General features: G+C 40.8%; 1 protein-coding gene across 1 annotated transcript in view; it reads left to right on the top strand.

Moving 5' to 3' along the window:
• The window catches only part of ZNF423 (zinc finger protein 423), a 317,744-nt gene that overhangs the window by 191,202 nt on the left and 105,289 nt on the right, over window positions 1-21,253 (top strand). The window contains exon 5 of the mRNA XM_077831047.1: window positions 10,342-13,565. Within this exon, the coding sequence (XP_077687173.1) occupies window positions 10,342-13,565 (3,224 nt within the window). The remainder of the gene's footprint in view (window positions 1-10,341; window positions 13,566-21,253) is intronic.

The following is a 21,253-nucleotide window of genomic DNA, read 5'->3' on the forward strand; positions in this document are numbered from 1 at the left end:
CATGACCTGGAAGTATTAATAAGATCTACAGAACAAGTCAAATTAGAAGAAAACCAGCTGAGTGATTTTAAAGGTATGATTGTTTTAAAATTGACAAGTTAGAACTCTTTCAGTTTTTTGAGATTGATGCAAAGCAAGAGTGGGTAAGAAAGTAGGGTCATCTCAAACTATGGGCCTTATAAAACCTGACGTTTTCTATGTCTGGGCCCTTTTAAACTGGGATCATTTAAAATTTAATGGGGAAAAGTGGTGATTTAAGTTGTCTGCTGTCTTGAGCTTATGATTGTCACAGTTCAGGGCAACTGCACTGGTATTCTCCCTCCATGGTCCCTCGAGGGCTCCCACTGTAGGCTCCCCACTCCTCAACTACCACCTTTCTTGGGCAGAGTTCTGTCTCTCTCTCCCTCCTGACCAATGGATCTTTAAAGGCTGCACTGTTCCCTGCCAGCACTGCAATATTTCTAGCAACCCACACTGCCTAAAAACCCAATGTCTGCACTTTGCTTTCTCTCCATAGGCTATGCCTACTGTATCGCTTGCAGTTATAAGTTTTTACACAGCAATTTATAAAAAAGCACATTTATTCTTAAGGTGAAAGCATTACAGAGAAAACATATTAAAAATAATAAAAAAAACCCTACCCACATGCTGAAAAGCTTACCAGAGGTCATCTCAATGCCAACCTCTGGCTTCTATAAGTGTCAGACCTTCCAAATTTACAACTGGATTTTCCCCCGGGGTTACAAGGTCATAACTGTCTCAGATTCAGAACCAGAACCCAGGCTGGTCAGATCAGCCTGTTTCTTTATACAGCTCAGGCGTTGGATAACCAACCCTCAGGAGCAGATAATAGTAGACAATCACCCTCATTTCATGGCTAGCTTCCAAAGGTATTTGCATAACTGGAAGTGGGTGTCACGCCAGGGTAGATTGTCAGAAAACAGGGTAGACATCCCAAACTAGTGGTGTGTTCTGTAATTAAATTTCACCAAGCCAGTGACAAATGTGAACTCCTGGATCACTGTACTTGTCTTACCATGGAGTCACAGATAGTTCCTTTGGGCTCTCCAGTATATCTAACCATCAGAGAAGTCAAGTTCTGGAACAGCCTTCCAAGGGAAGCAGTGGGGGCAAAAGATATGTCTGGCTTCAAGACAAAGCTTGATAAGATTATAGAGGAGATGGTATGATGGGATAGCCTAATTTTGGTAATTAATTGATCTTCAACTATTAGTGGTAGATATGCCCAATGGCCTGTGATGGGATGTTAGATGGGGTAGGATCTGAGTTACTACAGAGAATTCTTTCCTGGGGATCTGGCTGGCGAGTCTTGCCCACATGCTCAGGGTTTAGCTGATGGCCATATTTGGGGTCGGGAAGGAATTTTCCCCCAGGGCAGATTGGCAGAGGCCCGGGGGGTTTTTCGCCTTCCTCTGCAGCATGGGGCACGGGTCACTTGCTGGAGGATTCTCTGCACCTTGAAGTCTCTAAACCACGATTTGAGGACTTTAATAGCTCAGACATAAGTTAGGAGTTTGTTACAGGAGTTGGTGGGTGAGATTCCGTGGCCTGCATTGTGCAGGAGGTCAGACTAGACGATCATATAATGGTCCCTTCTGACCTTAAAGTCTATGATTCTATGATCTTGCCACCCAGATAAACTGGACTTTTTGATAAAAGGTCATTGCAGGCAAAAATCACACCACATAAGGTTGCGACCAGTCACTTACCCCAGATCATTTGGTACTCTACATCTTACACCAAAGACAACGCTGGTAGCCAATTCTGTAGTAAACTAACTAAAGGTGTATTAGCTAAGAAAAGGAACTGAGAGGCATTGAGAGGTTAAAGCAGGTAAAATATATGTACAGGTGATCTGTCTATCATTCCAAATAGTAACAGAGATGTAGTAATATGCCAGTGTCCCAAAGTCTCTCAGGTCTACCCAGAATAACTCTGGGGATCTCTGTCTTCCCATTTAGTTATTCTGCCCTGTTAGAATCCAAACAGTCCAGAAATGCAGGATCTTTCCCTGAATCCATACTTAAAGCTTCTTCTTACAGAAAACAAGCTGACAGAGTCACTACCCACATGAGCTTTTTGTTTGATGACAGAGAGTGAGGAATGCAGTTTGAGTCTTTCACCTCTGATCATCACACACAATGACCGCTTGCTTTGAAATTAGTTCTTTTCTGGTAAAGTTCTTCATTTGCATTTCACAAGGCTTCTTTCTTGTTTGGTGGCTCGTTTGATGGGTTATTTAGTTACAGGGGTATACACAGTATAAATGTTTGCAGTTGCATTATAACAGGATACAGCTAAGTGAAAACAATGCAAGTAACGTCCCATTAATCTTCATGAAGTTTAAACACCAAATACATTCTTATACATTTAACAATTACTTTGATCTTACTAATACACAAATAAATTTATCTGGGGCTTTGGTATGAGCTGGCACCTGGTCTGTCAGCATCACAGTGGAGAATTTGCATTAACCTCTACCTAGGTATTTTATACATATTGTCCTAAAAAGTCTGTTCTTGTCTGGATAATTTCAAGATAGCTCTTTGAACTCCCAGGCCTCACCTCACATCTCCCCTGTAGAAAGATTACATTCAGTCCTGGACCACAATATTACATTACATTACACAATATTACATTACACTTTTCATTTAATACAGTTAAGTTTTCCCAGGGAAGGAAATAGCCATGTCTTTCACAGTGATCATTCAACTTTAAATAGTCATAATTTTAAAACTACTGAAATAATTTTCTTCAAACTTGGTTTGTTTGTAGAACTTGTTAAGCCTGGAAACTATATGTGTGGTGTTATTTCTTTATGTGAAGTTATATAAGCAGTTCTAGTTTCTAGTGTATATTGTATTAATTGGCTAAATGTATGGCATAAGAAGCCATTATATTAAAGCAGTTAACATGGGGGTAAAGAATTATAGTTGATCTTTGCTTCATATATATGTATATATACATTACCTGGCTCATGAATGCTTGATTGCTTTAACCAAATAGTGGTATTAATGCTTATTTTGTGGCATGATATAATTAGGGATAATTACATATAAATTGTGGAAATAATTTCCATTGTTTGGTAGAGCTACTTTTGAATATGTACTAGTCAAAACTTATCAAGCCCAACTATATGATTATATTTCAGTGATAGGTGTATATCATCATGTGTGTCAGCTCTAACTGTCTTCCGTTATCACAGTTAAAAATACACTCAGGGGAGTTTAACAATGGAGTTTTGGATATTGTAGGTTCTTGTTTATTATTTACTTTGTTCTTATTACATTTGAGTGGTATTGGGAGATGAGAGCAAACAAGATAAAAGTTTTTTTTGTTTTTTTGGGGGGGTTTTTTTAAGTAAAAATGTGTCAAAATGAATTGAAACATTTAAACCTCATACATTTGGTATGTAAACTTCATTTGCATTGATTCACACCAACACTGCAGTGTATCCAGACACCGTATACTGTGTGAAAGTGTAATACATACTACATTTTAATCCATTGTGAGTTTTTATCCCTGTTTATTTATTACAGTTAAAAATTTGCTTTCACCTCTGAAATTCAATGATAATTTTCTTGCTGTGTTCCCTGGTTAGGTGTCTCTGACAATAATACTTATTAATACTATTTGCCCCTCTGTTGGGCCTTACATCTGAGAACCTCACTCTGCTTTACAGTCATTAGAGAATTAAGTTTTATAACACCCCTGTGAGCCAGGAGAGTACTCTTCCTTTTATAGAGATGGGGAACTGAGGCACACAGAGAGTTTATGGGTAACATTTTTTAAGTGCCTAGGTGGTTAAGGAGCATAAAATTCATTTTCAAAAGTAACTTCAGCTCTTAGGAGCCTAAGCCTCATTTACTTTCCATTAGACTTGGGCTCCTAGGTGCTCCAGTTCCTTTTAAAAATGGGATTTAGGTTTCTGAGGCAATGTCTACACTGGCAATTGAACGACAAAACATCTGTCTTTCAGACGTGTTAACCCCCCTTTACCCCCAAAAGGCAAAAGTTTTGCCACAACAAGTGCCAGTGTCAATGAACAGTGCAATGTCAGCAGGAGTGCTCTCCTGCTGACAAAGCTATCCCCACTTGTTGGGGGTGGAAATTTTTTGTCGGCAGGAGAGCCGACAAACAGCAGCTACACTGCACAACTTTTAGCGGCACAGCTGTTGCAACACAGCCATGTTGCTAAAAGCTGTGTAGTGTAGACAAAGCCTAAGTTGCTTTGGTGCTTTGGCCATTTTTACCTTAGGTGATGTTCCCAATGTCACAGAGAGACTGTGGCAGAGCAAGGAATCTTGTGAGTCACAGAGCTGAACTTTAACCATTAGACAATCCTTCCCCTTGACAATAGCTTCTCTGCTAAGTATAAATCAGATCTGTATACAGGAAGAGAAATGGCTAATTTATTCCTGTTGCGTTTGTTGCTCTGGTGAACAACAGTAGCTCCCAGGTCTACCCACCCCAGCCTATTGTTCCCTATACAAAATGTCTCTCCAAGGCTCAAAAAGGAGTCTCCTTTTAAGCTGCATCTCCAGCATTCCCTGTTGTGCAGTCCTCCCTAGGTGCCACCACTGTAGCTTCTTTCAGCCTCCTTCCATCACTCTCAGCATGTACTGCAGTCCAGGGAAATTCCCTCTCTCCTTATTTAAAGGCACAGTACAGTGTAATCACACTTGCTCATCACGTCAGTAAGTTCTTTCAGCTGTTCTTCCAACTCAGGTGCTGTTGTTTCTCAGAACTGATGTGCTGGTTGTGTGTATGGGGATGTCTACACAGCAGCAGGGAGATTGCTTCCCAGTATGGGTAGACACACATTTGCTAGCTCTGCTTGAGGCTGCATGCTAAAAAGGGCAGTGGGGCCATGGTGGAAGAGCAGAGGCTTTGGCTAACCATCTGAATACCACCTTGCCTGATCCCCTGAGTATGTTCTTGTGTGGCTAGCCTGACCTGTTGCCTGTGCCACTTTAACCACACTACTATTTTGAGCATGCTAGCTGAAGCAGTGGTAGCACGTATCTGTCTGCCCGCCCCGGGAAGCCCCTCGCAGCTGCTGTGTACACATTTCCTGTGTATGTATCTGCATGTGATGTCACCCTTTGGTGGCTGACCCACAATGTGGTGAAGGGACTTGTACTACTGCCGCTAAAGGCGGTCTGTGTGTTTGGAGCTGGAGGATCCAGGGCTCTAGTCTTGGCTCTGCGCATGTGGGTGACTGTTCTAGTAAATCGAATCTGCTGCTTCCAACTCACATTCTTTGTAGCATGTTGTGAACCCTGTGCTACTCTCTCTAATGGTGCATTCACCCTTGTGCAGAGAACCAGCACAAGACCTACATAAGCCCTCTGGACACAAGAGAATTTTGCCCTAAAGGAGGGTGTAAATCGAAAGGTAACAGGCCACAGCTTTATTAAGGATAATGACGTCAGAGCGTAGAAACATTCAGATGGTGCTTGCTGAATTACACCACTACCCTGTCTGATTTCCTCCAAATTCCCACTGAGGTGCCAAGCCTCTTCCATCGGATCAAACAAGCAGGAAGGCTCTAAGGTCCCATCTACTGAGCAACACAGCAGTTCTTTGAGTAGTGTCCCTGTGGGTGCGCCACTATACATGTATCTGTACGCCTGCGCCTCTGATTGGTGATTTTAGGTAGCAGTGTCCGTTCGGCCTGCACATGCACTCTCCCTCATGCTCTGCCTTGAGGCTATTTAGCACTGTAAGGGCGAACCACCCTCAATTCCTTTTCAACCGCAAGATGGAGCAAGTAGCAGGCTGGCTACTTACTCTCTTCTGCACCTTTCAATGACGTCAGCATTTCTAGTGGCCCTCACATTTTATTGGGACTGGACAAAGGGCTTTAGGAAATCTTCTAAATTCTTCCTCTCAATTGCGGACAGATCTCAGGGCTCTGCAATATCAGCTGAAAGGCTCTCCAAATGGGTCTCAGACCGCATTAACTATTGTTATCCCTCAGGAATTTGCATGCATTCCACGAGATCCGTTTCCCTCTTGGTCGCGTTCTTTAAAGATGTTTCCATCTCAGAAATCTGCAGGGCAGCAATGTTTGCTTCTGCTCATACTTTTGCAGAACACTACGCTATTACTCGAGACTTAGCTTCTCATGCCATCTTTGGCACCACAGTACTATCATCAATAATAGGCTCCACTCCGAAGTCGCAGCCCTCCACAGGGGATACTGCTGTAAAGTCACCTACAGTGAAGCACCCATAGAGACAGTACTCGAAGAAGAGCTTATTACCTTGTGCACTAATGATGGTTCTTCAAGTGAAGTTCTTCAACAAGTGAAGGCTCAGCTGAAAGTTTGATAGAATGTAACAAAGTTTCTGGCTAGCTTTGTGTGAGGAAGTGGAAAGATGGTGTCTTTCAGGGACGTGAAATTATATGTATGTGTACACAATTTTATTTCTATTAGCAAAGTAATTGTCTTAACAAATATATCAACCCTATCAGGAGACTGTGCTAGCTAGGTCTTTCCGTTTCTGACAAGTTATATCTTCCTTTTGAAAACCAATCATGAATTCATAGCTCTGGGGTTGATTGTCATAGCTGCATGAGTACATTTCTGAACTTGGCTTGCGTTATGTGAATGATAAACGGAAAACAAAGTGTGATTTATAGAGCAGTTTGGCCAAATTGCTCTTATTAGATGGAAAAATACATTTATTGAATGCATCTAGGCTGAAATTATCTCTTCAGTGATGATGATGAATGCTTGTGGCTTTGTAAACATGCTGAACATTAAGTTGGTAAATGACTGTATCACTTTGTGATTGATTATCAAGTTTGGCCACGTAAGCATCACGACCTACACATATATCTCACAGTCTGCCTGCATTCTGAAGCCTACTTAATGCTCTGTTTTTTCTAATTAAACTTTTATTGAATTTTCTTCTCCTTTTAACACTCGTTTTGATTCTCTTATGCGCAGATGACAAAAGACTTGCACCAGCCATGTGATTCCCTATTTTAGAACAGTCCCACTTTGCAGGATTAGCCATTTTTAATGACTTTAATCTCCTTTTTGAAAGTGATTTTTCTCATTCTGTTACATTCCTTTGATTGCATTAATGTAGAATTATTTGGAAAAATCACTATTGCCAGGCATGTCACACCACGTTTTAACTGTATCTTCCCAATGTAAAATACTCCAGCAAAATTCCTTAGCATATTCTTCTGGGCTTATTATAAGGCTTTTCTCAATTTAAAGTGGCAAGTTAAAATTAACAGCATTGTTTTTCATTCCATAAAGAGATAAATGATAATGAGTTTTCCCTCTAATTTCTTCAGTTTTAGTTTTTGGATTCTTTAATGTTTTGTTTGTAAGGAAGTCAAGGTAGATTTTGTGTGGGAGCAATAGTTGTCCAGCTATTTTTAAATTCTAAAAGGCAGAAAAAACAAATATATTAAAAGGAAAATAAAAGTTTAACACTTAAATCAATAAAATGTCTAAATCAAACTGCCAAAATGAGACAGTCTTGCTTTCAATTTTATGTAAACAAACATGAAAAATGTTATTTCACTTGAATCCATTGAATGCATGTCATTCAGAAAGTAACACCATCTTTCTTTGATTAAAAAAAAAATTAGTCCAGTATGCTGGGAGGGCAGCAGGAGGAAGGGAATGCTGCTTTTCAATTCTTAGCATCTTTCCTGAAGTTGTTGCCATGTCCACCTGCTGTGTTTTGGGATAGATCAGTCAGTTTCAGACAAGTGTGAGAACTTCTTAAACATATTTGTATCGCTGAGATAATGGACTAACTTCACTGCTGGCACAGCACATATAATCATATTGAAGTTAACGGAGTTGTACTGGGTTATGCTAGCAGTGAATTTGGCACATCGAATTTGCAGATTGTAAAAGATGCTATGGACACTGAAGCTGATTTATTCATCAAAGTGGTTTAAGCCTATCTGTTTTTTTCCCCCTGATTTCACTCTTAAATCATTTATGCTTGTGTACCAATATGCAGCAAAATATTTAGTCTTTCTCTGTGATAATAAAGTATGACATTTTACATGCCTATTTTTACAATGATTTTTATTTAATGGCAACTTCTTACAGTTTAGGCCACAGCCAGTTAACTTACAGAGTAGTAATATTGTGGGGTTTTTTTTCCAGTAGAAAAACTGTAGGAATAGCAAATTCACCATGTGCTGCCCTAGTTCGGGCCCTAGCATCCCCCTCTCTCGCTTTTGTCTCCATTCCCCTTGAGGAGCCCAGCTGGCGTGAGCTGGGAATTAGTGAGCAGTGATCTACCGGTACCTCCCCACTGAATCTAATCCAAGAAGCTGGCAGCCAGCTGAATCCTTCCAGTCAGAAGGGCCCATTAATGCAAGTCCCTAGGGAGGCTGCTCCTCCTTTGCTTGGAGAGAGAGAACCCCTGTGAATGTGGCTGACATCAGAGAGAGAGAGAAAGAGGCTGCGCAGAATGAGGAGCGAACCCAAGTCTTCAGTATGGCATGCAGTAATGTACAACAGAGTAGATTTAAATATGAAGCATATTATATGATTGCTCATACAAAAAGATATTAGGTGTTGGTTACAGGATGAGAATAGAAAGAATTAAAAACAAGTCTCTGTAAAAATCAGTGGATGAAACTTTGTAATGTTCAGGCTCCGCCAGGCTCTTACATTCCTGTCTAACACAGGAACACTGAACGTTCTATAAGTTTAGGTTGTTTGTTGAGAATTATAGTACATTTCTGTAATGAGAATAAAATACTGTTTGCCTGCCATCAGTCATTCTGGAGTAGCAGGTTTGGATGAGTCAAGATGAGGACGCTGTGGTCGTGCTGCGTAAGGAGAGAAGGCCATCCTCCCACACAGCGCCGTGCTAGAAAAAATGCAGCACATTTTTGCTAGATAAGTTGTCTTGTGTATGATTATTTTTATACATTCTTGGTGGAGTGTTCTAAAGTAATGCAAATCCCTCTCTTCCTGGGATGTAAAAGCAGACATTTGACCAAGTATACTATGATATAGGGCATAGGTTCTTGTATTGATGATATCCTCGTTAACTTAGTTTTTCTTTGAGAGCTATTCTACTGTACATGTGCTTTAATTTGGTGAAGCTGTTTAGTTGGCAGACAAGTGTATGGGTGGCAGCCTACGCAGTTGGAGGTGGGCTTTTTTTGTTTTTTTTGTTCGGTTATAATAATAGTTGAAGTTGAATCATTAAATGTTTTAGAGGGTATGTTTATGTTTGGAGAAATGGTTCCTTTTTGCATTGCAGTGCTTTACCTACCGCTCCTCTACTCTCACAAGTTTTACACTGTTCTTCATTCAGGGTTCAGTTTTATATCAGACTAGTGGCATCTTCACTTAACTTGACATCTTCAGCATTCTCTGTGGAAGGATTACATTTGCACTCATTTTGTTCTCTATCTGATGAACAATTCAAATTATGAAATATGCTAACTTTTTATGTATTTTCTTAAAATAACCATTCTTCTATTCATTGTGTTTCTTTTGGAAAATACTGATTTATGAACTATTTTCTAAACCCTCATCTTTGAGCCATGGAAGTGGGAGCACTCTGTCATTACAGGCTTGGCTGTGCTGTTTTTTTGTTCCTGAAGTTGGTTTTCTGGTGATGACACACGCTCAAATCTCCGAAGATTATTATTAGTCTTTTTATTGCAAGTCTTTTTTTTTGCAATTGGACAACATTGCCTTTCTAAGCCAATGAATATGGTAACAATCAAAATTTCTTGACAGATTCAACTGAGTATTCTCAAATCTGTTGCTTCTATTTCACATGGATGTTGAATTCTGTTTGCTTTTTCTACATGTTACCGCTTTTGTGCAGCTTTTTAAATCTGTTTCAATTTCAAGAAAGAACTGAAAAGATTTTGTTACAAGGAGACATTATTTAAAATCATTCTGATGCATCATTTAAAAAAAAATCCCACCAAATCACAGGTGACCACTTAATACTGTAGCTCTTAGACATGTTTGTATTGCTTTGCTTCACAATGCATTTTATTTTCTTTACTTATTGTTTGTTCTTTTACAGTACAGTGAGTAGTTAAGCCTGCTAAAGAAAAAGGCCTTATATCAGTGCTAAATGTTTGAATGTTCATAACTTACATAACAATGTGTGCTTCTCTTCCTCTTTCTCAAGCATCCTTTAAAATTCAAGAGACATTTATGTCTTTTTTTTTTTTGTTCAGCAACTGATTTTTTTTACTGTAGTAGCAGAAGCCCACAGTGTTGTTGAGAGGCTTTGTCCTTATTTCACAGATGCACTGGGAATTGTTTTTAATCTCCTTTCTGCTTTCCCATTACAGATGGTGATGACGACCCACAACTCTCCTGGGTGGCTTCATCTCCCTCCAGCAAAGATGTTGCATCACCCACTCAGATGATAGGAGATGGGTGTGATCTCGGCATCGGGGAGGAGGAAGGGGGGACTGGCCTGCCATATCCCTGTCAGTTTTGTGATAAGTCCTTCATTCGCCTGAGCTACCTTAAAAGGCACGAGCAGATCCACAGTGACAAACTACCTTTCAAATGTACCTACTGTAGCCGGCTTTTTAAACATAAGAGAAGTAGGGATCGCCACATAAAGCTTCACACGGGGGACAAAAAGTACCATTGCCATGAATGTGAGGCAGCATTCTCTCGCAGCGACCACCTCAAAATTCACCTGAAAACCCACAGTTCGAGCAAGCCATTCAAGTGTACTGTCTGTAAGCGTGGCTTTTCCTCCACCAGCTCATTGCAGAGTCACATGCAAGCTCATAAAAAGAACAAGGAACATATGGCAAAGACTGAGAAAGAGGTGAAGAAGGATGATTTTATGTGTGATTACTGTGAAGAGACATTCAGTCAGACAGAAGATTTGGAGAAGCACGTAATGACACGCCACCCACAGCTTTCTGAGAAGGCAGATTTGCAGTGTATTCATTGTCCTGAAGTATTTGCAGATGAAAACTCACTGCTTTCCCACATTCATCAAGCCCATGCCAACAAAAAACACAAGTGCCCTATGTGCCCTGAGCAGTTTTCTTCAGTGGAGGAAGTCTATTGCCACTTGGATAGCCACAGACAACCTGATTCCAGCAACCACAGTGTCAGCCCTGACCCAGTCTTGGGGAGTGTGGCGTCTATGAGCAGTGCAACACCTGATTCAAGTGCATCGGTAGAACGAGGCTCCACTCCGGACTCCACTTTAAAACCGTTGAGAGGACAAAAGAAGATCAGATCAGTGGAAAGAGAGGAAGGCCAGAACTGGTCTAAAGTCACCTATAGCTGTCCTTACTGCTCCAAGCGTGACTTCAACAGCCTTGCTGTCCTGGAGATCCATTTGAAGACCATTCATGCAGACAAACCTCAACAAAGCCACACATGCCAGATCTGCCTTGATTCCATGCCTACGCTGTACAACTTGAACGAACATGTCAGAAAGGTGCACAAAAACCATGCATATCCCATGATGCAGTTTAACAACATTTCTGCCTTTCACTGTAACTATTGCCCTGAGATGTTTGCGGATATCAATAGCCTACAGGAGCACATCCGCATCACTCACTGTGGACCAAGTGCTACCCCTCAAGATGGTAACAATGCCTTTTTCTGTAACCAGTGCTCCATGGGCTTTCTGACGGAAGCATCCTTGACTGAGCATATTCAGCAAACTCACTGCAATGTAGGAAACTCAAAATTGGATTCCCCTGTTGTTCAGCCAACACAGTCTTTTATGGAAGTTTATTCTTGCCCTTATTGCACAAACTCCCCCATTTTTGGCTCCATCCTGAAGCTTACAAAGCACATTAAAGAAAACCACAAGAACATTCCTCTGGCACACAATAAGAAGTCAAAAGCAGAGCAGAGTCCAGTTTCTTCTGATGTTGAAGTCTCTTCCCCTAAAAGGCAGCGGCTTTCTGCCAGCTTAAACTCAGTTTCTAATGGTGAATACCCATGTAATCAGTGTGATCTAAAGTTCTCTAATTTTGAAAGTTTTCAAACTCATTTAAAGTTACATTTGGAGTTGCTTTTAAGGAAACAGTCTTGCCCTCAGTGTAAAGAAGATTTTGATTCTCAGGAATCTCTCCTGCAGCACCTCACAGTACACTACATGACAACTTCTACCCATTATGTATGTGAGAGCTGTGACAAACAGTTTTCTTCAGTGGATGATTTGCAGAAGCATTTGCTGGACATGCATACTTTTGTGTTGTATCACTGCACCCTTTGCCAAGAGGTTTTTGATTCCAAGGTATCTATCCAAGTACATCTGGCAGTCAAGCATAGCAATGAAAAGAAGATGTATCGTTGTACAGCCTGTAATTGGGATTTTAGAAAGGAGGTGGACCTTCAGATCCATGTAAAGCATAGCCATTTGGGCAATCCAACAAAGTCACATAAATGCATCTTCTGTGGAGAGACCTTCAGCACTGAAGTAGAACTGCAGTGCCACATCACAACCCACAGTAAAAAATACAACTGTAAGTTCTGCAGCAAAGCTTTCCATGCTATCATCTTGCTTGAAAAACATTTGCGGGAGAAACATTGTGTCTTTGATGCTGGGGCTGAGAATGGTACAGCTAATGGCATGACCCCAACTAATAAGAAGACGGAAGCTGCAGATCTCCAGAACATGTTGATGAAGAATCCGGATACTTCAAACAGTCATGAGGCTAGTGAGGATGATGTAGATGCTTCTGAGCCGATGTATGGTTGTGATATTTGTGGGGCTGCCTATACCATGGAAGTCCTTTTGCAAAACCATCGTTTAAGAGATCATAACATTAGACCTGGGGAGGATGATTGTTCTAGGAAGAAAGCAGAATTCATCAAAGGTAGCCACAAGTGTAACATCTGCTCAAGGACCTTTTTCTCAGAAAATGGCCTCAGAGAGCATATGCAGACCCACCGAGGTCCAGCTAAGCACTACATGTGCCCCATTTGTGGGGAGCGCTTCCCGTCCCTTCTGACCCTGACAGAGCACAAAGTCACTCATAGCAAGAGTTTGGATACGGGAACATGCAGGATCTGCAAAATGCCACTGCAGAGTGAGGAAGAATTTATTGAGCACTGCCAGATGCATCCGGATCTCAGAAATTCCCTCACTGGGTTTCGCTGTGTTGTCTGTATGCAGACAGTCACCTCTACCCTTGAGCTGAAAATTCATGGAACGTTCCATATGCAGAAATTGGCAGGAAACTCTGCAGCCTCTTCTCCCAATGGTCAGGCTTTGCAGAAACTCTACAAGTGTGCTTTGTGCTTGAAAGAGTTCCGGAACAAGCAGGACTTGGTGAAACTGGATGTTAACGGCCTGCCATATGGCCTGTGTGCTGGATGCATGACCAGGGGTACCAACGGACAGTCTTCAGGCTTGACCCCCCAGGAAGTGAATGAGAGACCGTGTGGCAGTCTGAGGTGCCCAGAGTGTAGTGTCAAATTTGAAAGTGCTGAAGACCTAGAGAACCACATTCAGTTAGATCACCGAGACCTGACACCTGAGACTAGCGGCCAAAGGAAGGGTACCCAGACATCCCCTGTTCCCAGAGTAAGTACTGCTGAACTTTAGCACCTCTTATTATACACAATGTAGACCACTAGAGTAACTATACAAAGCATTTAATAGGATTAACAATTATCTGAAATTCAAATGTTATAAAATTAATAGTAAAAAAAAATATCTTTTGAGAATGACCTGTGCTATAAACATGTGACCAGGCACCAAATATGAGAAGGAGGAGATTGGAATGAAAGATTTAGTGAAAGACCCTCAAAACTTTGCATCGCCCTGCGTAAAATTTGAGTCACTGCTTCAGAGAGGTTAGTTGTCTTGCTATATGACCTTGAGAGATGGATATGAGCCCTGCTTTCCGGGGGCGGCGGCAGCGGCTTTCCTCACTCTGTGTGTGTGTATGTGTGTGTGTGTGAGAGAGAGAGACCTGGAAAAACCTATGTGTAAGAAAGATACTTCCTTACAAAAATTCAAAAAGGAAATAGAAACAGTATCTTTATGGCTCAGGTGCCATACTGGCCACATTGATACTCAAATAATTATTAGCAGCTGTTTAATCACCAGAGGATATTGCACAGCAGTATTTAACTTGTGAAATCTGGAATTGGTTTGTTTCCTTCCCTTAATGAAAGTAGTTTTCTTATGTGATGCAAAAATTCTTGTAGCGTGTACAGGTGATATTCTTGAGAGAAAAGAGTTAGTTTTCACAGACTGTCTGCTGTCTTACATCTTTACTTTTAAGATTTTTGGCTAATTTAGTATGTAAGCAAGCCTTTAGAAGCCTGCTCATGAAATCTATTGTGTCTACTGTTTATGGTGTTTTAAAATTGTTTGTTGAAATTTTAGTTCATGGTTGGGCCAGGTTACTTCTTACACTGTGAAGAACAAATGGAATGAGAAGTGAATATGGGAACTCTTCTCAGCAGACCAGTAGCAGTGACAGGAATACCAGTCACACCACTCTGACACTTTGAATGAAAGATAATGGGGTGAGATTTTCAAAAGTATTTACTAAGGGAGCTGGGTGCCCTGCTCTTACTGAAAAATTCCAGCCATAGACTCCACCTTATATTAGTCTGCTAATTAAAGTACCCCCAAATGATTCTTGATGCAGTGGGCAATAACAGAGTTGAAGATGCTTTTAGAGTGCACTGAGCGAGCAGTTCAGTAAGTGCAAGAAGACCTCAAGTCCTGACAGTGCAGACAGAATGGGCTCAGATAGAGCTGTTCATAGTGCATCCTGTCAGTGATTCGCAGATTGTGTCCGCATCCCAGGTTCGATTTCAATGAAAATTTGTTTTGTTTTAGTTGCTTCTTTAGTACAACTGGATATTGCTCCCACTGGGTCAAGTGAATATGTGACTAGACCTGCCTCCAGCTGTGATATACATCTAGTTCTGCAGAGGAATAAAATAAGGAATGGAAATATCCCTTCCTTCAGCGTGATGTCTCTTGAGAGTTCAGCTGAGTCTCTGAGTAGGTCACTGTCTTCTTTCTACTTCTCAGTTCTTTATTTCCTTCTAAATTCTCTGAAACAGATCTATTCTTTTCTGTGGGACTAATTCCTTTTTCACATGGCTGTGCACACAGCCTAAAATATTTCATGCTCTTCCCCTCATCTGTCAGGAGTGGAATACATTGCCGTCTTCTACTCTAATTTCTTGCTTTAACTCTCTCTTTTCGGTGAGAGCTTCCATACCTGTTCTCTCAGGGGAGAGTTTAAGTTCTTCAACAAGGTAAATGCTTTGAATTTCATCCCGCGAGGGCAGATTTTAGTTCCTTTGTAGAAGATAATGAAAAATCAGCATTTGTGCGTACACCACATAGCACCTTAAACAGGTGCCTATGGCCTGCAGCCTGCACATATGCTAATGCCTGAAACCTGTATGGTGTATACGCAAGTTACTTGGAATAATTCATGATTTTACCTTTACTGATCGCTTCTGTACTTGAACAGTGATATCAGCAGGCTAAATAACTGTCAGTGCTTCATTCTGGGGATTAAACATGTAGATTGGGTCTGTTAAAATGTTTTTATAGCAAAAGGATCTTTAAAGAATTATGCTGTTTTTGGAAAATAATAACTCACTGTAGTATTTTCAGAATAGAAGTTTGTTTACCTTTGCTTGTAGTAAACAGGCAGTGGGGCCAATAGACAATCGAGGTGCTAAAGGAGCACTCAGGGAAGACAAAGCTGTTGCGGAGAAGCTAAATTAATTCTTTGCATCGGTCTTCACTGCAGAGGACGTGAGGGAGATTTCCACACCTGAGCCACTTTTTTTAGGTGACAAATCCTGAGGAACTGTCCCATACTGAAGTGTCAGTAGAGGAGGTTTTGGAACAAATTGATAAATTAAACAGTAATAAGTCACCAGGAGCAGATGATGATCACCCAAGAGTTCTGAAGGAACTCAAATATGAAATTGCGGAACTACTAACTGTTATATTACCTATCGCTTAAATCAGCCTCTGGACCAGATGACTGCTGGAGAGCGGATGTGACACTGAATTTAAAAAAAAAAAGGCTTCAGAGGCAATCCTGGCAATTGCAGGCCAGTAAGGCTAATTTCAAAACCAGGCGAATTGGTTGGAACTATAGTAAAGAACAGAATTATCAGATACATAGATGAACATGATTTGTTGGGGAAGAATCAATCTGGCTTTTGTAAAGTGAAATCATGCCTCACCAATCTATTAGAATTCTTTGAGGGGAGCCAAAAAGCATATAGAGAAGGGTGTTATCAGAAAAAACAACAAGGAGTCCGGTGGCACCTTAAAGACTAACAGATTTATTTGGACATATGCTTTTTTGGGTAAAAAACCCACTTCTTCAGATGCATGGAGTGAAAATTACAGATGCAGGCGTAAATATACTGACACATGAAGAGAAGCGAGTTACCTTACAAAAGTGGAGAACCAGTGTTGACAGGGCCAGTTCAATTAGGGTGGATGTGGTCCACTCCCAGTAATTGAGGAGGAGGTATCAATACCAAGAGAGGGAAAATTGTGAGACCAGTACCCAGAATTCACTTACTACAAGACAGGCCCAACAAGGAAAATAACAGAAAACGGGCCATCATGTACAGTCCCCAGCTAAAACCTCTCCAGCACATCAAAGATCTGCAACCTATCCTGGAAAATGATTCCTCACTCTCACAGACCTTGGGAGGCAGGCCAGTCCTCACTTACAGATGGCTCCCCAGCCTAAAGCAAATACTCACCAGCAACTACACACCACACTAACCCAGGAACCAATCCCTGTAACAAACCCCGTTGCCTATTCTGTGCCCATATCTACTCTAGCGACACCATCAGACGACCCAACCACATCAGCCGCACCAATCATGGGCTCGTTCACCTGCACATCTACCAATGTGATATATGCCATCATGTTCCAGCAATGCTCCTCTGCCATGTACATTGGCCAGACTGGACAGTCTCTACATAAAAGAATAAATGGACACAAATCAGACATCAGGAATGGTAACATACAAAAGCCAGTAGGAGAACACTTCAATTTCCCTCGACATTCTACAACAGATTTAAAGTAGCCATACTTCAACAAAAAAAACTTCAAAAACAGACTTCAAAGAGAAACTGCAGAGCTACAATTCATTTGCAAATGTAACACCATTAATTTGGGCTTGAATAGGGACTGGGAGTGGCTGGCTCACTACAAAAGCAATTTTCCCTCTCTTGATATTGACACCTCCTCATCAATTATTGGGAGTGGACCACATCCACCCTGATTGAATTGGCCATGTCAACACTGGTTCTCCACTTGTAAGGTGAAGGAGTACTTGTGGCACCTTAGAGACTAACAAATTTATTTGAGCATAAGCTTTCATGAGCTACAGCTCACTAACTTCCTTCACTTCATGTGCCAGTATATTTACACTTGCATCTGTAATTTTCACTCCATGCATCTGAAGAACTGGGATTTTAGCCACGAAAGCTTATGCCCAAATAAATCTGTTAGTCTTTAATCATAGAATCATAGACTATCAGGGTTGGAAGGGACCTCAGGAGGTCATCTAGTCCAACCCCCTGCTCAAAGCAGGACCAATCCCCAACTAAACCATCCCAGCCAGGGCTTTGTCAAGCCTGACCTTAAAAACTTCTAAGGAAGGAGATGCCACCACCTCTCTAGGTAACTCATTCCAGTGTTTCACCACCCTCCTATTGAAAAAGTTTTTCCTAATATCCAACCTAAACCTCCTCCACTGCAACTTGAGAGTGCCACCGGCCTCCTCGTTGTTTTTGTGGATACAGACTAACAGTAATACTAATACTTGGATTATCAGAAAGCCTTTTGGTCCCTCAACAAAGGCTCTTAACCAAACTAAGCAATCGTGGGACAAGAAGGAAGGTTCTCCTGTGGTTCAGTAACTGGAGAAAGGATGGAAAACAAAGGATAGGAATAATGGTTAGTTTTCACAGTGGAGAGAGGTAAATAGCAGGGTCCCCCAAGGATCTATACTGGGGCCTATGCTGTTCAACATATTCATAAATGATCTGGAAAACAAGGTAAACAGAAAGGTGGCAAAGTTTGCAGGTGATACAAAATTGCTCAAGATAGTTAAGTTCAAGGCTGACTGAGAAGAATTACAAAGGTGGGTGACAAGGCGACAAAATGGCAGATGAAATTCAGTGTTGATAAATGCAAAGTAATGCACACTGGAAACCATAGTCCCAACTATTAGTAGAAAATGATGGGGTCTAAATTAGCTGTTACCCCTCAAGAAAGAGATCTTGGAGTCATAATGGATAGTTCTCTGAAAACATCCGCTCAGTGTGCAGTGGCAGTCAAAAAAGCGAACAGAATGTTAGGAACCGCTAAGTAAAGGGGATTAGCCAAAATGGTCAGGGACTCAATCCCATGTTCTGAGTGTCTTTAAATGTCTGACTGTCCGATGCTATGGCTGGCTAACAGCAGATCATTCAGTAAATGGCCCTGTTCTGTTGTTTTCCTCTGAAGCATCCGGCATTGTACAGTGTCGGAAGACAGGATCCTGGGCTAGATGGACCATGAGTGTGACTCAATTTGGTCGTTCTTATGTTCTAAGGTAACTAGGCTAAGTGGATTGAAGAAAATCCCTCTTCTCCAGTCTCTTGTTGGCATGCTGTACAACAGGTAAAATGCAATTTTTTACTCAGGCTGTTGTAAATATACAATACAAGCTGAGTAGACTGCAAGAATTACTACTCTGTAATTCTTGATCACTTCTATGTTTCTTTTTTTAAACACTCTATTGATTTTGCTTTTTAACACAGGAAAGAACAGTTGAGGCTTAGAAAAAAATATAGTCATAGAGAAACTACACTGAGATTAGATTAAAAACAACAGGAGCACACATTTCAGTAAGCAACAGAATATATTGATGTCTTTAGTACAAAAGTGGAAAGGAAAGAATGTGTATAGATATATAAGGTACTCAGAGTGCCCCGCCCCCAAAATCACACTGCCAGTTATGCTTAAATCAAGCAAGTGAGAGTTGACGCTTTGAGAAGAGACCTTGGAAAAACTTAAAAGTGCAGTAGAAACTCCAAGGGCAAATGAATATAGGGATATTTTTTTAAAAAAAAGGTGTTAATAGCTGATGGATGAAAAGAGAGGGGAGAAAGAAAAGATACAGCAGGAAAGAGAGAATCCGTTTATACCATTTCTAGACATATATGTTTATAGTTACCATTGGCACACTTCCCCTTTCTGAAAGGGTATACGAGTGTTGTTTTTGTTGTGTTCAGTGTGGATGTTTCTACTGATTTTTTTCAAAGTTGGTTAGAGACAGCTGGATGAGGATCAAGAACCTGGAAGAGTTAGGTGCACTCAGAGATCTTGTGACAGGTATTTTCTACCAGTCAAAATAAATTAGAGAAAATATGTACACCATGCAGTGTAATGCTGCTTGTTTATCAACTACCCTTGGAATTTGAAATATATATAAGGAAGTATTATCTAGGTAGTCATCTCTTTCTGTCTCTCTCAGGTGTTTCTAAGGCACCAGTCTCAGTGGCATCTAAACATGGCATCTTACAAAGTTATTTTTGTTTGTGTCAAAATCATAAATGATAGAAATTTCTGCTTTCTGTTCAGGAAATGTCTGCATCTGAGGCCCGCATTAATAGTTTTCAAGGCATATCAAGCATATTTCATTCCAAATATCATCAAGAGGGATACATAAAATAAGCTCTAGTTGTAGAATCTTACCACTTTCTAAAATCACCACTTTCAGCAGTATTTATGATTCTTATAGCTTTTTTTGAATTATTTCAGAGACAAATAAGGCTAAGGTTTCCTCTTCTAGGAATTTCTTAATGTTTCCTTCTGTTGAATTTGGGTATTGTATGTTCTGCTATACTACAGCCCATCCTGAGGACTCTGGCTGCTTTCCCTTTTTTGAGGCCTTTTATTCTGTCTTGGTCATGTTAGAATTAATGCTTTCATTTTTCATTACAAACACTGTATATCAAGTCTCCGTTTTTCTAGGAAGTGGCTTCATTTGTGAATAATCATTGATAGGCTCTTACACATTTGCTGGAGAAAACAAGCGTGGCTAACGTTTTCATCCAGAGGGGTATGCCTGGTTGATTTAGTTTTGAGACAGATGATGTCTGGATGCATATTTTTAATACTGGAGAAATTAAGTTCCCACACTCAAAAATGTAGCTATTTCTTCTTTATGGCACACATTTCTCATAATTTTATTGCTGTAGCTATAAGGAACAACAGTTGCTTAACGTTGACAGTGGCAAACGCTCAGGACTTCAGTTCAATAGCCATCTTAATTTGCATTGTTCTATATGACCCACCTAAAGTAAACATGTTAAGGGAACAAGTTGAAGAGACCTGGAAAATGGGGTGAACAGATCCTGTTTTCTGCTTCATCACTCAGTTCTCTCTCTTCCCTACTCTCTTCTGGGGTATAGTTCCTTCACTATTTTTTTTTCTTTCTCTCTTCCCTTGTAAAGCTACCTGAATGGAGGAATGTTTTCACTTCCTATGTAGAATAGGATTTTACTTCCAGGTTTAAAGGGGGGCAGTCTGGAAAACCCGTGGGAACAATAGCCATTTGTGGGGGGGAAAAAACAAGACCCCATCACCCAAAAAGTCTTATGTTGTTGTTATTATTTATTATTTATCATTCTGTTATTCCATGGCAGAAGAGGATTTAAGTTTCTTGACCCCATGAGGAATTTAAGCCTGCTCTTGAAAGTCAAATCATCTCATTCAGAGGTGTGCTACATGCATCCCATTAGCACCTCAAGCATAAGCTTTCTCTTAGTGAAGTTTGTTCAACAGTTTGTCATCATATCCACCCACTGATTCCAAAATTTTCCAGAAGGAAGAGGTGTATGTTAACAAATAAATATGAAGATCACAGGATCTATGATTCCCACAAGAATGGCAGTGGCAGGTTATTCCTGATACTATGAGTAAGCTAACTTTGTGGGTTTTTATTAAAAAACATGCCTGCTGATATTTGTAAAGGGAATTGATAATAGGCTATAGAACCGTTTACTGCTAGAGTATAAGTACAGGTGATCACCACAAATGGCTGTTTGGTGGCCTTCTGTGTGTGTGTGCACATCAGCTGAGACCAAGGATTCAGTTGAGATGGAGATTGAAATGTACCCTCTCACTCCAAAGGCAGTCTGTCCAAGTTGGGATTTTTGTATGTTGGCTGAGTAGTGTAGGAAAGTTCGGACTCACTGCCTGGGTT

This window comes from Eretmochelys imbricata, chromosome 12 (genome assembly GCF_965152235.1).
Source record: "Eretmochelys imbricata isolate rEreImb1 chromosome 12, rEreImb1.hap1, whole genome shotgun sequence".
NCBI classification, from domain to species: Eukaryota; Metazoa; Chordata; order Testudines; family Cheloniidae; genus Eretmochelys; species Eretmochelys imbricata.